The sequence below is a fragment of the Physcomitrium patens genome, chromosome 13 (genome assembly GCF_059467195.1).
Source record: "Physcomitrium patens ecotype Gransden chromosome 13, ASM5946719v1, whole genome shotgun sequence".
Classification (NCBI taxonomy): Eukaryota; Viridiplantae; Streptophyta; class Bryopsida; order Funariales; family Funariaceae; genus Physcomitrium; species Physcomitrium patens.
The window spans coordinates 1276235-1296433 of record NC_143422.1 but is presented as its reverse complement, the minus strand read 5'-3'; the positions used below and the strand labels follow the sequence as shown (position 1 = coordinate 1296433).

Sequence of the window (20199 nt, the reverse complement as noted above, 5' to 3'; positions counted from 1 at the left end):
ACACATAGTTGTTGATACAATTCTCCTTAACTCTACAAGCCAAGATAGTGCAGAAATCTGGATGAGGCCACGAAGGCAAAATCTTGGACTTGGCAATCTGATCGAGTGTGAGAGAAAGAGGGGGAAAGAGACGATTACATAATTGACTACATTATTGTTCTTAGTGTACCTCTTGCTTTCTAAAGTTAAATCTGAGATCAAAAGCGCCTCAGTAAAACTCCAAGTCTCGTCAATGTGATCACAAGAAACCCCATGCTCAACGGGGTTGGGGTCTTGAAGCAGAAAACACAAGTGTCCAGATCGGAATGTCCGATTGGAACTAATGTACGTACATTCACCTAACATTGTTGGTCATAGAGATAGCAAGGAACGAACAAAACAAGCAACACATCAAAGTAGCCATAAAGATATGTATATATTTAGGTTGCATAAAGGTATTGCCAATGTTCAGTGTCTCCTCGAGAAGCCTCTACAGTGATTGCGTAGGAACTGACTAAAACTGCCTTTCCTACTGCAGTTCGCAAGGGTCCAAAAACCACCTGTATCCCGACTGCGCATCAGCTCCTCCTTCAGGAGGCACAAAATTACAAATTACCAAGCCGAACATACGTAAAGAAACTGATATCCAAGGTCAGCAGATCATACAGCTCTGAACATCCGCTCTCTTCAGATTATATGAGTGAACAGCTGCCGCCTCATTTAAACAAATAGAGATGTTAACTACGACATTACTCCAGTCACTGCACTATGTGTGGGAACGGCAACATGGGAATCTTGTAACAAAACTATGACAGTCAAAACTGGAAGTGACCTGGTATGCCGACATAGATACCACTCAAAAAAATACGCTGAAATCAAGACAAGCGAAAGCCTCCTTCGTACAAAGGAGCGTCCGAAGTCAACTACACCACATTTTAAGAACAACCAAAGAAGAAATTGGAAGGGCATCAGCAAGATCATGCACCAGGATATTAACCACCAGTGCGCATCTGAAGGTTCACTCAGATCGTCACTTGAAAGGGTCCTGACCTTGCTGCGGCCACAGTGGTGAGGTGCCTAGTCATGAAACTGTCTTTCGTTTCACAAGCTACGGCAAGCTCTAGCTTTGGGCGAAAAAGACTCAAGGCGTTCCCACCGTTCATAACCTCAGTTGAATTCTTCCCAGGCATTGCCCACGTATTCAAGTTCTTGGAGTCATCTGTCCGTAGACATTTTGAAGGCCACTCGCAACTGCCTTCCTCAAGCAAACCACGCTTGCCGAGAGTTGTTGGAGCAGCAACAGGAGCCTGCCCAACCGAGGCAGCACTAGGCACCATGGATTGACTACGAGGCCACACTGAAGCAGCCATTTGAGGAGGGTTATGCACATGACCCACATCAGCACCCCATTGTGTTGCTCCCGACTGCACAAGAGTGGGACTCCAAGACGACGTTGGGGGCAACGTCTGAATAGCATTCAAACTAGCCCTGACATCTGGAGTAGAATATGAGACACCTTGCGACGAATGAGAAATAGGGTGTTTGCCGCCCAATTCAAGATGATAACCATGAGGCCACTCACCACTGTGGAACCCTACAGATGCACCATTTCCAGCCCAACCGCTGCTGCTGGATGGGAGGACGAATCTGTACATACCAGAAGTCGCCTCGAGCTGTAACGCTGATGAATTGTAAGCAGATTGTTTTGATAACAGGCTATGAGTGTCCTGCGTTTGCCCGTTCAGTGAGGATCTACTGCAATCTTTGTCAAATCCATTTCCTGAAGGGCACCGTGCAAGCCTCTGCCCCAAACTGATGGATGCTGAATCAGAACTTCCCACTGTACTCGCTTCTACAGCTGCAAAATTGGCCAATGATGATGAGCAATAATTACTTCTACGCTTGAAAACGCATTGATGTCATTCAAAATAGTCTGCATAGTACTGCATGAGACCTCTCACAACAAAACCATAAGCACGAAGTTCCAAATGTCATGATTTGCACATGAACAACTGAAAAGAAAGTCTAGATGAAACAACGACCTGAAGGCATAAATCCTTGGCTGAGCGAGAACGACTGGAAAGGAAGGCGTGAATTTTGATGTAGCGAATATGGGGGTGAAATGCTTATCCCATTGTCTTGGCCGAACCCAGAGCTCCGCATAGGAGAGCCCTGTCCAGCCAGTCTTTTGGGCTGTGCATGCTTTAGGGATGAACCTGCTTTCTGACTCGTTGGTGATCCAAGAGCGCAGGACAGCAACTGGGAGGCAGAATCGCCGGAGTCACTTTGGATTGAGCAGTTAACAGAAGCTTCAGGACAATCCCGCTGCATTCCACCATGTTTATTCTTCCTCCTCCCGGCTCCCACCGGTACGTTCCGCAAAGTGCCTCCAGCAGTCCAGTACCGTTGGCAGTTTTTACAGAAATGACGCGGCTGGTTGATGTTGTAATTGTTATAGTAACAGAATTTCGTGTCCAGACTATCACATCGCGGGCAAGACACCACTTTGTCAGGTTTCTGAAGGTGCTTGTCATCACCCACAGATTGACTGTGATCCACTTCACCCTGGTCCTTGAGCTCATCTGAATGAGCCCCTTCACTATCACTAGGACCGAGAGAGACTCCCGTATTAAGAGATCTACTCCCTGAAACTAGTTCAGAAGACTTTAGAGGCTGCAAGAACTCGTCTCTGCTGCTACTTCTGGCAGTTCTGAGATTCTCGACAACTCCACCTTCGTTCTCATCCCTGAGGATCACACTGTCCCCTCCATCCTGAAACACGATATTCACTCAGGACATCATCAGTCAGTATCACACACTGATAAACGTACCGGTGAACAATGATACGACCAAGATCAGGAAGAGAAAGACGAGAACACAATCGCAGCGCTGGGAATACTCCCACACAGACTGACCACTCTCCTAAAGACCTAAGAATCACTTCTTTACTGAGCAGGTAACTTTAAAATCTCCTTTGTACCCTAAAACAAGGTAAATGGTTTCAAGCGTACTGAAAGTCTCACACTTGTGCCAACATGCTGACAACTCATGCTCCGAATTCACAAGCCCAAAGTCCCCGTTGCAGTACCCTAAACTCTACTCATTTCACATACAATCCCGGAGAGAAAAGAAAATGAGCTCGATCAAGAGAGGCCACATAGCAGGATATGCTTTGGCTACAGAAAAGAAACGGCATACCTGCTTGGATAACGGCGCTGTGCCTCGCGGCGGACTAGCACTCGTTGGTTTGAGAACTCCTGCATCGGCACCTGCATCAGCGCGGCTTGAAACCACGCCTATGGTCTGTCCAAAAAGTTTGATCTGGGGATCCACGGATGCCTTCGGGCAGCCTGGTTGTACACCCAGTGTCCAATCACAAGGGTGTGGCATACTTGCCTGCTCCACCACATCCAGAGCAACACCCTCACCTCCTAAAGGCAGCCTCTGGTAAACAAAGTCAGACACTGCTTGATCCTGCAAAATCCACCTACCCACTCCCTGACAAAACTTTGGATTCGCTGAAGGAAGTAGCAAACCTTCGCGTCTTTCACTAAGATTGTCGGAAGACATATATGCTTCGATTATTAGTCGTCGTCGTCGTTTTTATTCTCCAAACTCACCGTCCTAGTGAAGGGCTTCTATCAGCGGAGATCAAGAAACACGAACCAAGGTGATGTACTCAGCCAATAAGATCCTGGGGAACTTCCTTCTGAGTGATAATGGTAGCTGGCGACACAACTATATTGAAAACAACGTTACCAACAAAAGTGGTCCAGCGTCAATTCTCTAAGAAGGCAAATCTCTTCGCACATCTGCTTGTGCCTTCAAAATACTGAGGACCTGATCAGTCATTCGAATACTTGACTTCACCTTGGGCACCCATAGGAAGAAACTGAAACCTCTTGAAAGACGATCCCGAGATTACTTGTCCTTTCTGAAAAACTGTTGAATAGAGCGATTCTCCTTGGCTCTTCAAGATTTCAAGATGTCAGAGAAATCGCATTCTTCTCATTGTCTCCAATGCTCCTGGGACATAAACTCTACCTGTAATCTCGACTGAAAAGTACAGAGGGGCCAAAGAACAACTCGTACGTGTGCAAAATGAGAGCTTACAGAGATCCCCAAGGGAAAGATGGGGAGAATACAGAGTGCAAGTTCCTCTGATAAAATCAAAAAAGGGAGGGGAGCGGGGACCCAAGCAACTAAACAGCGTTGGCTTCCTCAAGCTTCAGGATTGCCAGAGACAAACCACCGCCTACACACATTAAAAAAAATAACAAATAAATAAATAAAAATCCTCGAACCACTATCCTCGGCTGCTCTAAGGGTTACCGCACCACTCCAGAAGGGCTTCTCTTTGTGCAGTCCACCATCACCACCACTTCCTCGTGCTACGTCTCCTATGCCGCCACCGCCACGGATCACCAGTGGATACTTGGGATGCTGCACCCTTGGTAGCAGGCACTGCATTCGCAAAAGAGCCACAAAACGGCCAGAATACAGCTCTTGAAACGCTTTCCCTCCACCTCACTACCTACCTGTCTTCAACAATTCCATCATCGATCTACTTACTTCGCCGTCAAGAAACATCACTTTGGCATTTCGGCGCAGCGCTCCCTGAAACGATAGCCCCCGCTCAAAGCACTACACAGGTTCCACTCCAATCCTTCACATACGCGCGGGTGCAAAGTCAACCTTGCCAACCCTAGGAAAACTACAAGCTACCGCACAAACTACAACTGGTTCACAGGAGGAGGAGAGAGAGAAGGCAAAATTCAAAAAACAAAACAAAACAAAATAAGACAAAACAAAAAGATAACAGAAATGTTGACTTGATCAGCGCTGCTTGAGGCGCTTAGAGGATGCAGATGAGGCAGGCCAGGAGGTCCATAGCTGCGAGGAGATGTGCCACTTGGTGGCCATCTTGGAAGGTGCAAACAAACCCAGCCCAACTAACGCACAATCTCCACACACAAAACAAACAATCCAAATAAACCCGATAAAGAAACGTAAAATTGAAAGAAGAAAAATAGATCGCACACCGCTCTCTCCCTCTCCTCCCACTTTCTCTCTCGCGAAATCTGTTTGTAACTCTGTTTGTGGATGAGTGATGTTGCACTTGTGCCCTGGTCTCTCAAATGATGCCCTCGTGTGAGAGAGACGGGAAGAAAGCTCTAGAGTTTCGGAGCTCCCACGCTGGAACAGCACAAGGGCAAACTTCCCAGGTCCAGACAGACCATCTCCGCTTGGCTCTTCCGGACGAATGCGGACGTTCATTGGAATAAACCTAAATGGATGTCAGACAGACAGCGCGAGGCTGGGGATAAGAATGGAGGAAGTTGGAGGCGGAGCGGCCCCACATGGGAAGTCTCCTAGGCCGATGAGTCCTATTTCAAGACTCTAGTCCCTCCGTCTTGGTGAAGTAACGCTCCCATTATTACTCCTAGTTTTTCAAATAGCACGAGTGGCTGCCTGCCGAAAGTTGCAAATATGGATCTGGATCCCCGTTTCTACTGCATCCTCTACCTTTTTCCTCCCTTTCGATGGATTCCTCTCGCAATCGCCCCCCGCGTATCCTCCTCCCCACCTCCTCACTTCCCTCCCTCAATCATAGTTGCTTTCCACACTGTTTTTACTGCTACCCTCCAGGTCATCCACGGATTCCTTTTCGTTACCCTGCACTCTCGCACTTTCTCAATTCTTCTTCTTCTTTCCTGTAGAGTATGAAACAAAAACTGAAGCATAGGACATTCACCAGATGGCCAGAAATCTCAAACGATTGTGGATGTCGCCATTGAAAGCTACAGTGTTCATTCATGTCCACGGCGCATTTGGTCCTTTGTCCTGTCAGCTTCCCCTCAACTCCCCTTCTCATGACTGGGGCTGTGTGGCGAGGAGTGAGGTGCCCTGGAAGGAATCCAGGGCACGCAACCCCATGGCAAAAGCCGCGGCAAGTGGGGTGGAGACGAGGGCTTTTCCACCCGGAGTGGGTGAATATCTGATCCTTCCGCCATTCTGAGTCAACTAATTATAAATGCCGTTCAGTGGCTTCAAAACCACAGCGGAGAAGTGTGTGCTGGACACGGCGCATGGTCTCGCAAGGCTAGATTCTGCGTGATGGGTTTCTGACACCATCGCATTATGAGCTTTTGTCTTAGAATTGAATAAATGGCCCTTGGACCCCCGAAGCTGGTGTTGGTTTCCGCACCACCACCATCTTCGCCACCCTCCCCCATCCGCTTTTTGAATGAGTGCCACCTACTTTCGAAGCTTTGCTGGTGCTTCCTATGACTTTGTCTCCCCAGCGCCATGTTCCAGCGCTGCTTCATGTAGAAAAAACCAAACCTCCTTTTCTCCTTTATTACCGCGGACATTTTCAGACGTTATGGAATCCCGGATCCCCCAGAAGTGTCTCCTTCTCATGCATTATATATATAGCCCGCTGTGTTTTTCCTTTTTCTGTTTTTTTCATAAAAATATACGTGTCAATATGGAATAGTTTTTTCATGTTTTGGGTGTGTTGTGTGACTGAACTGGAAGCCCTAAAACATTATGAGTTTGTTGTTGCGGTTACTGGCTCCTTTTTTCATGTCCCCTTGTGCTTCAAATCTATGGAGTTACCTCGTGCACAAGCTGCATCTCTTTACCATCTATCCCATTGCAGTTTCTAGTATGAGTCTTGTACTATAAAGGGAGACAAAGGCAAAGAAGAATAAAAGATCGAGAGAATGCCACCACTATTTTTTGATTGTGCCTTGATCAATTAAACTTGTTGTTGGGGTGTGGGTTGTTCCTGAAATAATGAATGTAACGATATCTAATGTTGTTGATTTATTGAATATGCCAATGAAATGTTAGTAACATGCCTGTTGTTGACTAAAGCATATAAATATAAATATAATCTGTTATCTGAAGTATATAGTGAGGCTGGAGAATATTTAACAACCTAATATTGATGTCTGATTGAAGGTAGATGCAGACAAAATGTATTGTATCCTGCTCAGAAAAACAGAACGTGGATTCTGATTCTTTCATTTGACAACAAAGACTTGCACTTAGTATTTTGTTCAATGGTAAACTTTTTGGTTTGTAAGCACTTCAAATTGGTAAACATTGGATGTTTGATTTCTGATGTCTCATCAATGCCATGCCCAATTCTGATTTTAAAGTATTAACCAACAAATGTTTCACTGTTTTAAATTATATTCAAATGGATCCAACACTGGGGCAAAAATAAAACACCCCAGATTGATAGATTGCTTATTCTGACATGAGAGGACATGTTTGAAGCTTACTCAGATGGGATTAAGTTGGATTTAAAACACCCAATTCCATATGTGTAAATATATATATATATATATATATATATTTGTATATAGGAATAGCATCATTTTGTAACATCACAGGTTTAGGTGGTTTTCCCTTTTCACCTTTTTGAGCATGTCTGCAAGCATTAAATAACACATTGAATTCTTGTCATACACTATGGGTTCAAGTAAATTGTCCAGGCATATCATCATCCAAACAGTAATTTTGACAGGTTGTGGGTGCATGAACAAAAGAGAAAGTTCAACTTTCAACCATTATATTTATTCTTTGTCCAGTTCCACCCTTGCTTTCATGGACCCTAATGGGATGAAAAAGGATGAGCATGATGTTTGTCTGACGGTCACACTGGAATTACTCTACTATGCTGGCACTTAACCTCTCATCCTCTGCTCAATACTCCATTGTTTTGTTCTACTTGGTTTGGTTTGATTTTACAAGGAAACTATGGATGAATCAATTATGGTTTGTAACTGTGTAATGAACATTCAAGACTAGATGGCAAAACACACCATTCAAAAATATATTATTAACTGGAGAGGACTACAGATGGTGAATTGATGGGATAAGGTTGTGCAAAGCCCTAGATTGATATTCTTGTTGCCATTTGTGGTAGTGATTGTATCAATAATAACACTATTATCATTTGCAACTTGATTGGGTGGCAGCTCAAACAGGCTGGTGTTTTTTTATAAAACAATTCAAGACTCTTATCTGATCAGGCACTTCATGGTATGTACATTTACTTTTAATCCTTAAGAATCAATAGCACAATCAAATCCAAAATCTCATCCACAACTCAGTCATGTGCTTGTTTGTTGAGCAGTGCATGTGGGCTTCTATATTGACTTCAATGTGTAGAATACTTACATTTTTTTATTTTTAATGTGTGCTTTTATCATGAAACATGGAGTTCAGAGGTTGATAATCAAACATAAAAGAAAACTTTGTCAATTGGAAACACACAGCATTTTCAAAGAAAATAATACTTTCCCTTAACTGGTGGTTGGATTAGGTGCCCATGTGAGAATATTGTATTGTTTTTAAGCTCTGAACACAGAGAATTGCATACTCATGTAGGGGGCAAGTATACATGACACAGCTTGTCTCAACTTTATGCACAGAAATATTGGATTTCTTGTGGATGGAATTTACAATGATAAGATAAAAAGGTTTCTTAAAACATGAGAGTTATTTATTTATTTATTACTTTTTTAATATTGTAGTGATTACTAGCATAAAATTTGTGAAAATATGCACACACACACACACACATATATATATATAACGAAAAAAAAAAAAAAAAAAAAAACATGGTTATGTGATGGATGGAATTTGGGATTTTCCTCTTATGTTTTTACTATAGAATGTGAAAATTGAAAGTGAACCAGAATGAAATGTGAAAATCCATTTGAGAACCTGTTTGTTCACTCAATCAAAGTAACACCTGGGTGATTGCAAAAGAAACAGACTACAAGGTGGGAATGTATGCATTTATACAAACATCTCTGGGTTTTATTTTACAGTGTAAATGTTGCAACTGAAGTTGTGACACAAAGAACCACAGTACTTTTATCCAAGAGCAAGAAATTTGACACAGGTAAGCATAGGGGTCCTTGGTGACAATCAAAAAATTATTCAACAATGGATGTGTGTGAATATGCATGTGTATTAATAGGACATGTTCGGGAGGAATAAAAGTGCTCTGACAGCACCCACTTTACCTCCCACGGATGAATGGACGCGCAATGCCATGTCGTAATCCTGTCAGAAGTACCATAGATAGAAATCAGGTGTTTGTTTTTGTGTTTGGAATGGGGGCAGCTTTTGAAGTGGTGAGTGTGGGGAAAAAGGTGCTGCTCTGAATGCGAAATGGGAGGGGAACCCGATGAGCCATGCCTTCATTTGTTGGCTGTGTTGTTGTTGTTGTAGTTGCTGTAGGGGCCAGCACAAGCTTTAGCGTTGGCCTCGGGTGGGACGCCCAAGCCAGCACACAGCCTGGCAGCCGTATGATAACAATGGGAACAGGCGAGGAAGAGGACGAAGAAGATGAAGAAGAAGACGCAGAAGCAGCTGCAGCAGCAGAAGAAGAAGAGGCAAAAGTACGGCCACTCTCGCCGGCATCTGATCGGAATCCATTAGCTGGGTTGCATTCGATTATTTGTGGGCAGCAGGCACCTTGTCGAGGAAGAATGCGGGAACTTATTCGCTCGTTTCTGGGACTGGCTGTGTGGTGCAAGCGCCGAAGCAGGAGGCCCGCATGCCAACCCTACACACGCACACCCACTCACGTACAAATCGGGTTGTGGAGATATATCCCACGGCGCGAGCCTGGGACGGGAGAATTTTGAAGAAAGCTTGGCTGCAGTGGGATGAGCCTCGGGGCAGAATTGGAACGCGGAGATCCTGTTTGAAGAAATGGGCTCGGGAATGGGTCTGGCCGAAAAGCATCCTGCATTTGAGCCGGATGCTCGGTGAAGATAGAAAAGCCCATCACTACTGTTTTGGCACCCCCTACCCCACCACCGCCCTTGACCTCTCCCCACCCTAAATCTTCTCCCTCTGCTTGGGCTTCCTCCTCTTGCTCTTTTTAAAACACACTCCGTCTGCTCTCGTGACGTATTTATAGCACTCCATTCATTGCTCCCATCATGTTGGCAGCTTCGATGTGTGCAGCTAAGATCCGGGAAGCGCCACACAATCTCCACAGTAAACCTCGCGCACTCGCTCTCTCTCTCTCTCTCTCTCGCCAGTTGTCGTGCGCCGCATGCTGAAGTCGTCTTGCGGTAGAGGTCGCTTGCCAGTCCGCTGAGAGACGGCATCGAAAGCGTTCAGTGTATTGATACGTGGCTGTATGTATTTGTATCTAGCTGAGATATTACAAGTGAGTATATAGATATACAAATGTAAAATATCCATGTGAAAATGAGAGTTTGAGTATTTTGCTATTCCAAGGGCTGTACAGTGAGTGCACCTCCCTCCCTGCTTCTATATTTAGAGTGAGCTTGACGTTCTTTCACCCTGCAATGATTCCTCGGCAGGATCGCCTCCTGAATGTTGAGGAAAAAATGATCCTCATCATTCCGAGTCATGCTAATTTGTCTCATCCCAGAATGCGTCACCACTTACGCAGCACCTTCTCTCCCTCAAACACACACACACAAAAACACATATTTTACACTAAAAGTACTACTTTTAACACAACTTCTGAAACAAACATGAACCTTCATCACATAATTCTCACACTACTCTTGAATCGATGCAGATGTTGCATTCGGCTTATTCTAGCCTTCCTTTGTTTTCAAACTTTTGTCCCTCCATTTTGATTCTATTTAAAGTTACAGCGTAAGTTTTGATGTTTTTCAAGTTTTTATCGTTGCTCTTTATTTTTAAGAATGAAATTCATACTGAGCAAGGAAAATAAGTTGGCAGTAGAATATACCTTATTGTTGTGATGTAAGTACAAATGCTCTTCATTATATATGTAAATACATATACGTACATTGAAAACATGTATTTTTTTGGGAACCTCTTGATATTATAGATCACTTTAAGGTTTAGAGAGAGAAAGAGATTCATAAACACAATGTTATAAAATTATTAAGTAACAAACCATTATATATATTATATTGTAAATATTTTTAGAAGTAAAGTTTCTCCTATATATATATATATATATATACACATACATAAACTACAATTTCTGCTGGTAAACCATATCAGCAATGTTGCCAATTGAATGTCAATTAAATTAGCCTTTTTTTAAATAAAAAAATTACCTTCTTTTTGTATGTATATATACACACACATATGAAATTAGGAAGTTTTTCCTTTTTCTTTTAAAAGTATATTAAGTTGTTAAGAACAGACACATTAAAAATTTGATTAAGATGCTATTTTTATTTGCTTCCAAACCAATATTAAATCAAATAACTTGTCTTTCATCTTGCACTTCTTGAAGTCCATAAAATTTCACAGAAGACTAAAGCAATACTAATGTGAGTTATTGTAGCTTTTACAAGTCTCAGTACTTTATGTATTTATTGCAATACTTATTTTAACAAAAATCTCTACAAAGATTATATACATACATACATACATAATTGTGAAAAATGAAAAAATAATGTTGAGTTTTCCTTCAGAGAAAATAATTGCTTGGTTGTTATTCACTAGATGGATATGATTGCATAATAATAATAGCAATAATATTTTAAAAGATTTTATTTTATTTTATACTTTATATCAAATTCTGAAAGTATTAAAATTGATAATGATTTTTTAAACATATTACTAAAGAATCCATAAAAAGACTTCTGAACATGAAGACATATTTACTAGTTTGAAGATTTAGATTCATGGTAACAACATACATATGATGACAAATCTTATGATGATTGCTATAGTTGGTATAATTATTGTAACAAAAAAGAATAGAATGGTAAATTATATACACATAATATTTTAAATTTGCAAAGGTAAGACAAAGAACATATTGCAAAATTTTAAAAATATAATAACCTTACGAATTATGTTTAGCAATAAAGTTGTTAATGACTTACACTTTGTTGTTTATTTATATTTTGATGGTAAATCAATTCCTTAAAACTATTTGGAATTATTTATATGGTATTATGCTTAAAGTTAGATGAATTTCATAAATTAAAAATACAAAAGTGATCATTGGTGGAATCTAAAATATCTATTTTAAGCATCAATTGATTTATTAAGAATTAGTTTTTTTATTTACATAGTAACTTTTTATCATATTTTAATTTAAATTTTATTATTTTATTATTGTAATCATAAAACTTTTATTATTATATATACTTATATATTTTTAATTTAAATTTTAAAATTAGATATTTAACAACAATCGTGATAAAAATTTAACTAAAAATATGATTAGTAAATTTGTTATACATATATATATATATATATATATATATATATATTTTTTTTTCATCAATCCTGAAAATAAGATATACAATTTCTAATTTATTTTGAATATCTAATAGTATCAATAGTTGAATTTATTAACACAAACTAAAACCATTTTATTTAGTAAATAATTGTTTAGCTTCATTTTAACAGAATGTTAAATCAACTCACATGTTCTAGGGTCTAAAATAGAGAACCCACCAATTTGTTGTTGTAAAGGTTGCATCAAATTTTAGCTTAGCTTTAGACATCTTAAACTTTTTCTACCTTTAGTTGTTCATTTTTACTAACTTAAACAAGGTCCTTATACAACATGTCAATAGATTGGCCACCTTCATTTATTAACTAACAAAGATTTTAATAAAACATAATTGCTACTTCTACCAAAAATTTTGATGTATTATCCACCATGGATCCTAGAAAAAGTGGAATAATTTAAGATTTATACAAGTTAATTATATAATAACTCATAGAAATATTAAGAAAATTACTATATAGGCCCACATTGTTGGTAAAAACATAAATTGACTAGACTACATATACTTTATTTATATATATTTATATTTATATTTAAATAAAAGACCAATTAAAGTTATCACTTATTTTAATTTCCAACTTTGATATAACATCTCAGTTTCAACTTATGTGCATTTTTATTTTTATTTTTATTTTTTTAATCTATTCACGTTATAATATAAAAAATATATTGTATTTTTTAATATTTTTTAATATTTATGCTAATTTGTTAAATATTTTTAAATAAACTTATAAAACCATATAAAGTATGCCTGATACAAAAGTTAAATTGACTCGTTAATTTGACTGTGAGTTGAATTTAGGATATGTCTAAGTTTTTCTGAAAAAATGTATATTGTTTATTTGATTTCAAGTTTATAGAAAAATTTCTCTTAAAAGAAAATGATTCCTTCTCTAATCGGAGTTAATATGATTATTAAGCAATAAGTTTTAGACCAATGTAGAATTAGGATGCTCAAATGCTACAGCCAAGAAATATTTATATGAATAATAGCTTTTTAAGATTAATTTTATATTTAAATTGATCTTTAGACTTATGTTTTTTGATAGGGTATGACTAAAAAATACTTTTAAATATTTTAGATCTAAATATAACCTTAAAAGATTTTTTTAATAGTGATATTATTTAAAAGTTTGTTTGAAAGTAAAAATAATTATTTCATTACCTTTGATACTATTTATTTTTGCTACATACATACATACATACATACATGGTTATATATAATGATTTTGAAAACCAATAATGATATTAGACATGTAAATAATATTGTTATTTCTACAAAACAACAAAATTGAAGGAATTCAAATCATGCCAAGTTCTTTTGTTGGTTGAATGAATTTAATATATATATATATATATATATATATATATTTGTTCGCTTCCCATACCCTTCGTTCATTGTGTCAATCAAACCTACTGTTACGAGTGCTACAACTGAAAAGTAAACTATATCACTTTTTTATTATTTAGTTTTTTGGGGCTCTTGCTCTGATTTTGAGGTACTTCGTAGGATGTGTGTTCTTTGTTTCCATGATGTCGAACATCAAAAGTTTCAGTGGAACTTGCTGGCTCCCAATTCCTCAAAACCCTAAACCCTAAACCTTTTGTTGCCCCGCGATCGATGTGATGGACGTGTGCAGTAGAAACTCGACGCCGGAAAGACAACAATCGTCGCCTCAAGAGCCTTCAGGGAGGCAAAAGTTTCCAACACAAAACTACCGATTCGAATGAACGTGAGGTAGGCCTCGGACTGATCTCTGCGGACCTCCACACGAGATGGAACGACATCACCACGGGTGCTGTGCGATGGGAATACAGACTGAGGGGACGGGAACAGCCGACCGGGACTATAAATGAAAACTGTGAAGGGGGGCGCGGGCGAGGCGACGAGTGGAAGAGGAAAACTGGTGATACGCTGAGTTCTAAATTAGGGTTTGGCCACGTGAAGGGGATTGTGGAGCGGCGTGGTCCATTGCGAGCGTGGGGCAGCAATTCGGAGGAATGGAGTCCAATCGTGTGCTTCGTTCGCCCTGACAGCATCGCTTCGCCACGGCCTCGATCTCTGTCTCTCGCTCGCCCCGCCGCCTCCGCCGTAGCGTCTATCTGCGCTTCTTCTGGCCTCTGGCTTTGCCATGCGTGAGACAACCTCCATCACTGTCTCTGAATCACAACTGAAACACATTTTGAAGCGGAAATAATGCGTGATTTTTTATTCTCGTGTTTTTGCAACTTCACAGGGGAAATTAAGGGGTGAACCATCTTGCTGCAGATATTTTGTTTAACTGTTTTGTGAAGAGACAGGGCTCTTTTTCAAGGTTTAGGGGTAGTGTAAGAGATACGGGTCTAAGGAAGTGGGTATTTCCATGTTCTGACAACACTATTCGTTTTTACTATTTCTATTTCTGCATCAATGATCCATATTTTAGCAAATTTGTCAAAATAAGTTTGCTTTTTGAGAGATCTTTTTATTCTTGTCTTCATTTTTTCAGAGTGGTATGCCAGCTAGCTTTTGTGTGTTTTATAAGGGAGTGTCATGTGGTTTATAATTCTTTTAGCTATATATTTATGTTCTCCTTAAAGATCTCGATATTGCATTTTGCCTGTGTTATCCAGAAGTATTATCCTACTATTAGTAGCTACAATATCTTTATATTGGTAATATGAAAAATATCTTTATCAGATATTACTTGTAATAAGCTAAAAACAAGTCAAATGCTTACTCATAGTGACTTGTTATTCAGTTGGTGTCATGGGCTAGTTCCCCACTCCTACACTCTCTAAGTTATCAAACATTTTCTTAAACACTAGATACTTCTTGTTTTGTTTTGTTGATCAAATATATCAAACACAAATACAACCAAAATAATATATCATTCAAGTATGACAAAAAAGTAATTTGAAATACTCAATACATTGACTTATTCATGAAATCAATCAATATATGTAAGGACTTGCACCAAATTTTGTTAATGAATTTCAAAATGTTCATAAATTTTATAAACAAAGGTGCATTATTTTTATATATTAACCACAAGAGTTCTGATTTTGTTGCTTCCTATATTAGTTACTTGTGTAACTGCAAATGTCATTTTGCAAGAATTGAATGTAGTACAATTAAAGGTCAACAATTGCTATTTAATGTTAGAGGATGGTTTGAGATGAATATAATAAAAATAAAATAAAATAAGATAAAAATTGAATCATTGAGATGGCATTAGTTCACCAAAGAATTTTCAAATCAACAAATATTTTCCCAACAAAATAATGAATGTGAAAATTTATGTTAATTTATGATCTTGTTGTATGGCTTACACCAATTGGGTTCAAAAATACATAGAGTTTGTACCAAAGAAGAGGTTTTTGGATCAGAAGTGTTTTCCAAGCATTTCCTCCAAAAGCACAGTTTTGGCACCCCTTCCAAGGTCGACAATTTTCAAGAAAAATAAAAAAAAATAAAAGACAATGGGTACTACCCAATGAGGAGTACCTTCAAGGAAAGTGTGGACATGCAGATTGCAATGGAAATAACATTTGAAAGGGGGGGGGAGTACTATTGGACTTTAGGGTTTAACACAAAATGATGGTTTTATTTTTAAAGCACATGTGCGTGTATGTGTGTATGAATGTGTATAAGTATGTATGAAAAGGTAACATGATGCCATGAAACATCTAAATTCTTAAATTAGATGAAAATAAGAATCTAAGTGATTATTGGAATTGAACACACTTTTTCAAGTAAATGGTATACTGCAGAACATATGACTAATCATGGTGCTTTGTATCTGAAGAAAAAATAAAACAAAACAAAACAACCATAACATAACATAAAACATAAGTGCCCAAATTTCACTCTCTTTGGATTCCCAAAATCTGTCAATTTTTTTTTGTTTTGTAGAAGTTTTTGAATTTGTTGATTTTGGTGCTAAAACTCTTGGACACCAAAATAACTAATTGGTGCTACATTGCTTTTACATTTGCCTTGATAGGTATTAGGAGTTAAGATGCTGAGTTTGTACCTTGTTTTACTGTATCAATGTATAAAGCATACCCAGTTTTTGTGTAAGAAAAAGGAATGAAAGAATAAAACCACAACACGATACCTTATTTAGGGTTTGAAGGGGCCTTTTAGTGGTAATAGTTCCAATCACCTTCTATTTTAGACTGTCAATTGAGAGAGATGCCCACTTCAAATCATCCACCGAACTCATAAAAAAATAAAATTAATTAAAAGTGAATTGCTGACCATGGGGTTTGGATGTAAGAGTAGAGATAAATGTGAAGATCTTGTTTAGACAGAATTTCATTCCACATCTTTTAAATATAGAACATGCAGGTTAAGTATTGATCATCAATATTATCTCAGATAATTGGTAAGAATTTATTCTCTTACTAAAAAAAACACATTTAAAATGTACTCAGAACATGTAGCAGAGCTTTTACAACTAAGAAATTCATATCACACAACATTAGTGGCCACTTGCTTCAAATTGAAGTAAAGCTGAATATTGAAAATTGAAAGAAATAATTGCTAATTGCACTGATGAAAAAACACATCAGCTTGCTTTAAAAGGTAATTGTACCTGACACTTAATTATATTGTTTGCAAATGGAACCTTGATAACAATGATCCAACATTGCATAACTTTTTTATATAACAATTCATATACATGAAAATAAACTTGGTTTCTTTTTGGATTATGCACATACCAAACTATCAACCCTTACTATAAAGTGTTCCCAACTTCCCACTTTACTTCTATTATCCAGTGGTTACTTCCAAACCCACAATTAACCCCCAAAAACTCTCACCATCACCACCATGTGGAAAAGCTTGAAATGATAACCCACAAATTCAACCACAGGTGCAAAGTACTAAAGTTTATTATTATTACTATTATTAACAATGTTTCTTCACCTTTCATACCTCCATACTTCTTGTGTTGTTGAACTATCAAATTATAGACCAAATTCAATATGCATGTACTTAATGACCATGTGTAGAGAACCATATAAGCACAAGTTATACATTGTTCCAAATTGGAGGCTGAGAAGAAGCATAAATTTCACATGCACAAAAAAAAACACAAAAAAAAAAAAAAAAAAAAAAACAAGAACAAAAACAAAAAAACAAACAAACAAACAGAAGAGAAGACAAGAAAAATCAATGATTCTTGTAAGCAGTTTCCTGGAACAAAGTTGAGTGATTTGACATGATATTTTATACTACAGTTGTGTTGCTAAAGGTATCCTCAATGAATGTATATCCATTTGGAATGTAGGTCTATTCACAAGACCCCAACAAGGGCAAAAAGGAATGGCTGTAGCAGAATAAGTACCCAGCTGATACAATGAGTAATAGATTGACAGAATATTTTATTGAAGCTTTAATCTTTAATATCATCAAATTGTTTATATATATATATATATATATCAAAGTGCAAGTTGGATACTTGTTATGCAAAATCAAAAAAGGCATGAACTTAAGGATTGACATATATTCATTGTCTCTATCAACATATTGGAATGGAATTCCATGTTACATTGTTTGTATTTGTATATTTTTGTATTTTCTCAGTCTATCTTTTTTAGTCAAGTTGAATTAGAATTATTTGTGGATGAAGAGCTTGCAGTTTTGTGGCTTAAAAACACAAACAAATCATAATCAGTATATATATATATATATATATATATATATCTGGAAAAACATTTTTTTTCTTTTTTGAAAATTCCAAATGGCATAGAAAACATGGAAATAGAATACAAGTCTAATGTGCAATGTTAGTCAACAAGGGCTTTAACAAAACATAAAACAAGTTGTTTATTTTTAACTTTTTAACAATTTTACTTTGCAAATGATTTTTTCTACTAATGACATGAGTAAATATGACAATTCATCTTCAAAGGACATACTTTCATAAAATTTAACTCTATACAATATTAGGTATAGAAATGGATGTTGCTAGGGCCACCACAAATTATTCTTATTAGATTTTCAATAGTTTGTTAGTGTAAATATTTTTAAACTCTATAGAATTAAAAATAGTAATGCATAATAAAATAGTAAAAATTATTTTTATTGAAAAAAATAATAATTTTAGAACAGTATTGAATGGGTGGCAAGTTGTGGTGGCAGTACCAATTTGTTTTGGTAGCAATAGCAGTATTCTAAAAAATGACTTTCTCTACTTTGTAACTAATAATTATAGAACCACACAGATGCAAAAACAACTATCACTTCAGATTACTGCAAATCATTTAGAATGAATTTTTCCAAAAAGTTATGATTCTAAAGAAGGTTCATCTTCATATTTTTATCACCCCATCATTTAAGGATTTTGAGCTCCGAAACTTATTCTTAAAGCAAGCACCCAATCTTTTATTGAATCTTGGGATGCATTTGGGATTCAAGACCCAATCTTATCTTGTTATTGCTTTTTGAACAAGAACTCCAAAATACCCTTGTGCATAGTTTAGATTTTGATAAAGAATAGCAACGCTTTGTTACTTGTCCTCACCTCTTTCATATTTGGAAGTCTCTCATCCATACGTAGGATTTTTTCACTAAACTTCAAAGGTTTGAAAACGTGTAACATGTTGAGATTTTATAAATCCTGTGAAAACTAAATAAAGAGAAAAGTTGTTGTTATTATCACAATACGTAGAAGGTAAAAATAGCAGATTACAAGTGTCGAATAGTTATTTTATGAAATGTTTTTACATGACAAGTGATTTCAAAGTACCGGCAAAAACTTTTCCCACCCTTTACAGTTCTTTCTTTTTCTTTTATGTTTTAAATTAATCATCAACTGTGAAGTTTTAAGACTGAAAGGTTGTGCCATGAAATTTCTTGAGTCACTTAAAAAAACTCCTACAAAACAAAGCAAAAAAAAATAAAGTCATTATTTGCCCATAATATCCTCTATGCAATTTGGCAAAACTTTTATCTCTTTCTTCTTCTTGCGCTATAATAATAATAATAATAATAATAATATAATAAAAATGAAAGAAATAGGATCCCCTCTCTTTTCAAGACTCGAATTACGGAGCTGTTATAAAATAAAAATGAAAATGAAAACAATAACAACACTGGCTTGTGTTTTTGCTTTCTTACTTCATTTGTTTGTTAATTGTATGTGTTTACAAACATAGATGTAAGGTAGCTGCAAAAAATTGTTTGTCAATTTTGTGACCAGCTCATTGACAAACATCCAGTCATTGAGAATTCTTAGAATATTAATAGAAGGGGTGAAAGATAAAAATAAAAGCATAGATTTTTAAAAAATTCACTAAATATTTTGTGAGTAATTAGACAAGCTTAAAGGGTTATCTTAAGATACGAAACAATGGTGATTCTTATTATTAATGAAAAAAAATGCTCGGACAATAAAAATAGCTTCATATGTAATCAATGGATATCAATTACCTCACTTGAGAAACTTAACACCTGCTCTGGATATTAATCTGTTTACAAATCAATTCTGAATCATAAACCAAAACTAGCGTTGAAGAAGGCAAGCTTAATGTTATATTTTTGTTTGAATATGAAACTATTGAAAGCTGGATGGTGAAGTCACAAGCAATCAGAATCATCAACTCAGTTTAATCACATTCTAATTTGCTGCGCATCAAAAAATGATTCACATGGAAAGTATTAATTACAATCTTAATAAGCCATTGTGCTAACAAATAGCTGATCACGGCAATTTAAAAATACATACATACATACATACATACATACTATTTGTACATATTTTGTTATAGAAATCAAATTGATATCTTCAAACAAATTATTCATAGATCTCATTCGTAACCATTTGCCTCTCAAATCATCTCGTCCTGTTCCCCTGCATGAGAATCTTGGGAACCCCATTCGAACGGAGCTCAAAAGGGAAGGATCAAAGGACTTTTCCAGGATTAGC

At 37.2% G+C, this 20199-nt stretch overlaps 1 protein-coding gene across 1 annotated transcript; it reads right to left on the bottom strand.

Moving 5' to 3' along the window:
• Positions 1–396: 396 nt before the first annotated feature.
• On the bottom strand, positions 397–5331 carry LOC112290699 (uncharacterized). The gene is made up of 3 exons (XM_024537290.3): positions 3178–5331; positions 2022–2751; positions 397–1837 (listed from the first exon to the last, which is right to left on the bottom strand). The coding sequence occupies exons 1-3, from the start codon at positions 3547–3549 to the stop codon at positions 1002–1004; spliced, it is 1938 nt and encodes a 645-aa protein (XP_024393058.1). The 5' UTR covers positions 3550–5331; the 3' UTR covers positions 397–1001.
• Positions 5332–20199: the final 14868 nt, after the last annotated feature.